General features: G+C 39.8%; 1 protein-coding gene across 1 annotated transcript in view; it reads left to right on the top strand.

Annotated features, from left to right (window-relative positions):
• The window catches only part of mdfi (MyoD family inhibitor), a 32,670-nt gene extending 25,408 nt beyond the window's left edge, over positions 1 to 7,262 (top strand). The window contains exons 4-5 of the mRNA XM_078248188.1: positions 2,388 to 2,744; positions 3,696 to 7,262. Coding sequence (XP_078104314.1) covers positions 2,388 to 2,744; positions 3,696 to 3,949 — 611 coding nt within the window. The 3' untranslated portion in view covers positions 3,950 to 7,262. The remainder of the gene's footprint in view (positions 1 to 2,387; positions 2,745 to 3,695) is intronic.
• The last annotated feature ends 526 nt before the right edge of the window (positions 7,263 to 7,788 follow it).

The raw sequence follows: 7,788 nt of genomic DNA, 5'->3' as shown, positions 1-7,788 counted from the left end.
TATTGTGTTGTCTGTATGGTCAACTTATATGCAGTATACTCCTCAAGGCCAGTGGGTGAAAAAATGGAGGAGAGAGGAGGAAATAATGTGCGTGTGCGTGTGTGTGTGTGTGTGTGTGTGTGTGTGTGTGTGTGTGTGCACGCATACGTGTTCTTGCACGCATATATTTCTGTGTGAGTGGGCCTAACCTCAAGCTCTGTTGGAGACAGTCCTGACTCCCTGTCTCTCTCTCTCTGTCTGTCTGTTTGCTTGCCAGATCCGCCTATGCACTGTATTCACACGCACACACACACACACACACACACACACACACACACACACACACACACTCACACACACCACAAAACCTCACAAAAAGTATGAATTTTTCAACAACTCACAATCCCCTGGACAATACAGACGTAGAGGGAATACTGAAAAATTGCGCACAGCTTCCCTCCCCTCTTTCTAATCCCCTTCTTCTCTTACCGACCTACATCTTGGCCAGCGCAGAGTGTTAAAATACAGAATTGTGCAAAAGGCGAAAAGGCAGCAATAAGAAAGAAAGACAGAAAGGGAGGAGATAAAGTGAGGGAGGAAAAGAGGAAGAGAGCGAGACAAAACACAGGAGAGCAGTAGGTATTGACTTTTGACATACTTCAGAGGAGAAAGTATGGCTCCTTCTCACTAGCCCTGCACATGCATGCACGCCTACACACACGTACTGGCCCCGCAGCCTGCCAAACATCTGGAGCAAAGTTAGAAAACGCTGAATGAAAGTATCTTTAATAACACTGGATTAGTTGTGTGACCACGGCCATCAGCCAATCAAAACAGGCCTGGATGGGTTATCTGTCTCAGAGCGGTTATCGAACAGACGCTTTTATTGCCAGTCGTGTTTCATAGCTAGAGCTCAGGACCACACTCTGTTTGCCTCCCAGTGCAACTGTGTGTGTGCATCTAAGAAGTATGGCGTTTGCTTTGATTTTTCTGTGGGTCCCATTGTACTTTACCCTGCCCTGTTAATTCTAACCACACCTCTCGACACCAGATGCTTTCAGGTCAAGAAAATATTTAAGGCCTCAATAGGATGGTATTAAATACTACCATAATATATAAAAACCAGACCTCCATTTTATTCTTCTTTTCAGGGTGTGTGTTTGATTTGGCAGCGAAGGTGCTTTTCTGCCCCCATCTCTCTAACTGGGTAGTTAGTACTCAATAGCACTTGGAGGTAAAATACTGAGCCAAGATTAAGAAAATGTGCATGCTCTCAAGTGTTTGTAGATACTCTTATGTTGAATCAAAACTGCATTCTTCTATAAATCCGGTACTGAAAGATTCAAATACGTTTTCACAGAGACAAACAGTCTTCTCTTCCTCCCTCACACTCTTTTAATTTATCCCCCCCCCCCCTGCTGTCTCTTTTTTAGTTGTGTAAGAGTCTAGACAAGTAGGATCAGGGGTCAGTTTAGTAAATACATAGCTTTTCCAATGAGCTATCTGAGTATCTGACTTACAACAATACTTACATGCCCGTATGTACATTGAAAGCACTGTTGGTCAATGTATTAGTTCCTCCTGTGTATACTGGCTAACTCGTAAAATCCACTATTTCTGTGCAAAAATGTATTCCAAAGTTCAGCCAAAGCTAATATCTGCAGTCTGAGTTAGACAAATCAAACAGATTAAAAGTTACAGTCTTTTTAGTTCAAAATTCCCTATTTCTGTCCCTGCACAGCGGCTCAGCAAGCATGGAAGATACCCATTTCATTTGACTGACTCAGACTGCTGATTTTAGCTTAAACTGAACTTTCTGAAAAAGAGGACAGATTTTGTCTTTGCTTTTGAAAGGGATTTCTTTTTAAATCAATCAGCAGTGCTTTCAATGTATAACATGTGGACAACTAAGTATTGTTTTAAAACAGACTTCAAAAAATGTAAACACTTATCATTTAATAATAATAACAATAAGTGACTCATCATATACAAATGATCCATCTTTACCAGAAACAACATAACAGTGTTCAGATGAGTACAACAAAACAAGTGCTAAATTCGATTACTCAATTAATCATCAACAATTTTGTTAATTGATTAATCATTAATTGTATAAAATAATTAATAGATTCCTTGACACTGAGAACGGTCATGGTCCTCATAATCTGTTCTCATAGGATCAAAACAGTAATAGCTGTACACATTATAAGCACTATATTACAATTCAACACAATAAATACTACGTTAATGGTGGAGGTTATTTTGTCATTTATATGACGTGAACACAGCAACAGGAACATCTAACAGCAACCACTGATCTGAAGTGGATTGCTTTGAATTTTTATTCATTTCAAAATGCTTATTGTCTACAGCCTATTGTAAATTAATGTACTTGTGTCCCTCCCCAGCTCAACCAGCAGCCAGATCCACACCCATCCACCACACCCAGTCATGTCGGACACAGCCCAGCAGCCAACTACGCAACGGAGCCAAGCACCACGCACACACACAATCCTCTCACACGCACTGTCCGCATCACACACACACCCTCCAGTCCAACGGGGTCAGGAACGGAGTCCCTCATAGGCATCCTAAGCTGGGCTCCCTCCCTAGAGGTGGATCATCCACCTCTTCGTCCTCTTCAGCAGGACCCAAACAGACCAAGAAATTGCAGTCCAACCCCTCCATCACCTCCCAGAGCAGCAAGAGGAGCAAGAGTAGCTCCAAGAGTAACAGCTCTCAGATTCCTACAGAGGCACAAGATGGTGAGATACAAGTTTGATTCCACATTTGGTCAGGATTGGATCAGAATTCTTCTTTGCACATCTTCTCTGACCCCAAAAAAAGTTATAGAAATCATTTATTTTTTTGTCATATTATTATTATTGTTTTTCCATAAATTAGCATTGATATTTAGAATATAAAGCAAAAGCAGCAACACAGAGTTCAGTTGAAGAGTGTATGTTGAACCCACTCAGACTATGCTAAATTAATTGCATTTATCAATCTTTAGTCTGATCAACGGATGTACATTGTTGTGATAAAGCCGGACATCAGACGCTGGACGTCTCTCCCCTGTTGTTATCTTCACTATCGGGGCTTAGCGCCACCTAGGACAGTTGTGATTGGGTTTAAAAACTTTAACCACTCCTGCTTTGGTCCACCACCTCTTGTCTTGTTAAGTGGTTACTTTAAAAGGTGGGCTAGATCCATGGCAAACTGCAAATAGTACGGTATTTATCTTTTTCAACTCAGGGTTACTGTTACAATGTGCAAGAGGCCATCTTCTCTTTCTCTCGTCTTAAATACTGATACCAAGAGCTCAACCAAGAGAAGAGTGGCTGTGTGGTTGAGCAGAGAGGTAAAGATAACAGACTTATTTCCAAGAAAGCCCTATTAAAGAGCAAATGTGTGCTGATGCCAAGTCAGCATGCTGATGCCACCAGGACATTGGCAGTCCTTAGTCTCTGGCCTGACACTGAAGACATTTTTTTGAGACTGCACTACCAAACTTTTTCTGACAAACTCAGTTTCATTTTTTTAAATTTCAAATTGGTATATTGGCATGACATGTAAATATGTTTATGTTGCCAAAGCATATAGAGAAGGAAAATACTGAATAAAGATTAGAATATAAACTAGTTACATAAGAAAATAATTGTGAATGGTGAAGGTTAAGAAACTCACTCACTCTGTCTGTCTCTCCTTCTCTCCAGACTGCTGTGTTCACTGTATTCTGGCCTGCCTATTTTGTGAGTTCTTAACTCTGTGTAACATCATGCTGGACTGTGCCACCTGCGGCTCTTGCGCGGGGGACGACTCGTGTTTCTGCTGCTGCTGTGTGTCGGAGGAGTGTGGCGACTGTGACCTGCCCTGTGACATGGACTGTGGCATCATCGACGCCTGCTGTGAGTCTGCAGACTGCCTGGAGATTTGCATGGAGTGCTGCAGCCTTTGCTTCTCCTCCTGAGGGCCCCGGCCACCACCACCAAAGTAGCTGTCTGCGACACACTCCCACAAGCCTAGGAGCAACTTCGACCAGTGTTTTATTAGGGCTGAGAGGCGCTACACCTTTGTCTTTGTTGCTTGGGCTCTATGGTTTACACTATATTGGCTGGCGTAGTTGGCTCCACTATATGTCCATTGTTTCTCACAAGGTTTGCCAAGAAAAAGATCCTGAGAGCAGTCACTGGTGAATTATTCTTCCTCCTTTATTGATCCAACGATGGGACAGTAGCTTCCCTGCCTTGTCTTTGCTGTCGGTCCATTGCTACACAGCTGGATGTATGGTGCAGAGTGAGTTCCAGCTGTGGTCCACGAGTGTCTGCCAGGCTGTGCAGATCGGTCCTCTGGACCCTCACAGTACAAGCAATTACTACAATGGAGCCCCTTGTGCCATCTAAATAACTGGAGTTCTCCAAGCATGAAAAATGACCTCCAAAGGCAAATGAGAAAATGGCTTCATTTAACCGGATTTTAGTGTTTCTGTAGATAAGAGCAGCAGCATAATGGGAAAATGGACGCTCAGATCTTAGTAGAAATGTAGTGTCCTCCTGTCCTTGGCAAGGTTAAAGTCTTCCAGTTTGATACAGTGGCCTTTGTGACACACACACACACACACACACACACACACACACACACACAGAAATAGAGAACACATTAATGGTGGCTTGTGGCAATATTACAGACAAATTTCTTTTGTTAATATGCATCTCACTTATCGGACTTATTCAGAGAAGAATCATGAGAGTTTCGTGCATCAGCCTGAAGATGGGTCCATTAAATGAGTACTGTAAGTGATGGACATCAGAGCGAATGGTTGACAGCATCGATCACTACTCTACTCTAACATGTGAAGGGAGAGATTTCTTAATCAAAGGTCTCTCCTCGTTTAATGTTTCACATCTTGTTTACTTTTACATTGGGTTTTTTTTTAGGGGCTTTGTCTGTATTCAGTGAATTCCTCCTCGTCTGAATGGTCAGAGCTTGTAAAGGAGTGGTGGAGGATTGGAATGCATCATCTCTTTTTTAATATGTTTCATTATTCTTTGTCGTTCTTGCGATGTGAACAAATGGCCTTGGCTTAGCTTCAGGCCTGAATTTTCATGTAGATTCCTCGCCTTTACCAAATCTCTATTAATCCTTGTTTTGTAGATTTTAGTTAAGATATTTGCATTTCTCCTCTAATGTGAAAATCACATTTCTGTGTAATGGGGTTTTGCCGGGCTCTCTGTAAAGCAGTTATGCTCAACATCTAATTTAATTCCTTGAGTGAAAATCTCACGACATTATGCTAAGTTAGATCCATATGCTCGTAGTATGAATGGTACGCTTTTGATAACACTCTGGTATGCTCAGATGCATACCTTCTCCAACCCAATACCTCTTACTCTCTCGTACTTGAGATGTACCCTAGATCTGTTGTGCATTTTAAAATGACTTGATACAATTTCTCTCCTCTCTGATCAAATACTGTTTGTGCAATCCTTTTTTCTAGGAAATACCAAAGAGTTTTCCTCTTACTGGACCTTAGTTTCGAGACCTACAATTACTTGTACATTGAATGGTCTTATATGCTAATGTGGCTATGGTTTATTAAACCCTATTTTAAGGGCTGAAATATAACACTGTTGATTAAGAATATACACTAAGGCTGTAAATCAACCTGATAACTCATCATGTCTGTTTATATATCAGAATGAATGGGTTTTAAATTTTGACACGTTCCAACTCAACTGAGACAAAATCCTGGAGAGCCCTGGAAAACACTGCAATTTTGTTACAGTACAAAGTGATTTATGAAGGGAGAACTGGATCATGTGGATTAGACGTGATAACAATGTCATTTTGTTTGGGTTTACAAAATATTCCAAGTGCAGATACTGACAATGTTGCTTTCATCTAGGTACATGTTCTCTGTCACCAGACCAACCTTGTCACGAAAAGAATAGGGGTGGACCGTAATAAATATCTGGGGGGGTGTGAAAGGCTAACCCATATGAGTTTGAAACCAAAATAAAAACACTGGTTTGTTAACAACATAGGTCAATCATTACAAATAATAATAAAAGAACCTACAAACTTAAGTTAGCTTCACAGTCAACAAGCTAATGTTAGCATAACTTGGCCTCCACTGTTGACAATGGCGGCAATGGTTAGCCCACAGTGTAAAAATAAACAGTTAACACTGTTAAGCAGGAATATGAATACATATTGACATTTTTGAGCTAAAACCCTCCCAATTGACATGTTGTTTCCTATCATTTATGACATGTGCATAACCACAGCATCACTCACTGTAGCTCAAGTTTCAAGATTCTTACTCAGCTGCAGCTTCTCACTAATGTTGCTTTCCATTATGTTGAATTGATTTTTAGTTTGCTCAAATTCCTGTTTCCAGCACAGATGTAACTGGAGGAATAAAGTCAACAAAACTTTACCTGTGACAGACAGCATGACTTTGCAACTCTCTTTTTTGGCAGTAGATCATATAAACATGTCTGAACCTCCTGTGAGGTTCCTGGTTTCCATATGTAGCTTCACCAGGGTTTTTGAAGCGGTCCTGTTGGACTGTAATGTGCAGTGAGAAGGTGCAGCAGAGTGGTAAGTCTGTCAATGCTATAGCTCAGTTGTGCTATGCAACATAAATCATGTGAAACAACATTTTAATAAGGTCTGGGTTGAAAAACAGTGAACACATCATTTAGGTTTTATTTAATGATGTTGGAATAATATTTTATGACTTGATCATTAAATACTACTTTATGTTTATACTGAGAATGGAGGCAGTCTGGAGGGATAGAAAACACTGATTGGTTGGTCTGGAGAAGGAGAATGCTTCTCTGGATTGCAGAGATGGTTTGGAGATATGAATTTGATGTTGTGTCTTATAGGTCATCATATCATCTTTAAAAATGTCCCTTGCACTCAGTCAAGCTATTACAGTAATACTGGAAGAAAACAAGGTAACTTTCATGTTGTCCAAACTCAGTATTATCAGTATTTTCGCTAGAGTTACTTTGACTACAGAAATTTCTAACTGTTGACTTTCACGGATTTATTATCTTATTATGAGATGTAATTTGGATATTGATTTAAAGGGCTGACCACATCTGCTAGTATTATGAAAGTTATTCTAGCCCAGCTAAATTGTTACTAGACTGTTAGTCCACTATAATGTCATTTTGTTTACATTACCCCCATTTTATGTCAATTTAAATTGCTGTCCTGGAAGTCACATTACAATCTCTTAGTTTAATACTGAATAAACAATGTGAACTCCAGTTTACATGTATCATTCTTTCTTCATTTTCACATAGGCTCCAAGCTTATTACATTACGGCCTTATTGCATTACGGTTACATAAATACTTCTTGTGTACTGTAGTCTTAAAAAATGTCTATGTAGCAATGCTATGAAATTAATTTAATAACAAAGATTTGCTTATTCATCACCTGGATAGTGTTGCATTACCAAAATTCAAGATAGAGCTTATACTATATTTAAACATTTGACCTTGGCACACTTACATATATATTAGGAAGGCAAGAAATGTATTCACTACAAACAAGGAAGGAATATATGTGAAGAATGTGTCTGATAATTTATCATCACATTCTTCTCAAATGCATCTACAGTATCTTTTATGTTTTCTGTGTACACAAATTCAAATGTATTTAATAAGGATGAGCTTGAGAGATCAGTTTTCATGGCTACTCTTTACTTGTCCTTCCTTTACCCCATTAATGAAATTCTTTTCACTTGATTTAAGTTTGGATAAAATGTCTTTAACTTATTCCTATACATAGA

The sequence above is a fragment of the Sander vitreus genome, chromosome 4, assembly GCF_031162955.1.
Source record: "Sander vitreus isolate 19-12246 chromosome 4, sanVit1, whole genome shotgun sequence".
In the NCBI taxonomy this organism is placed as follows: Eukaryota; Metazoa; Chordata; class Actinopteri; order Perciformes; family Percidae; genus Sander; species Sander vitreus.
Note: the sequence above shows the minus strand (reverse complement) of the source record. Positions and strands in the feature narration are given on the sequence as shown.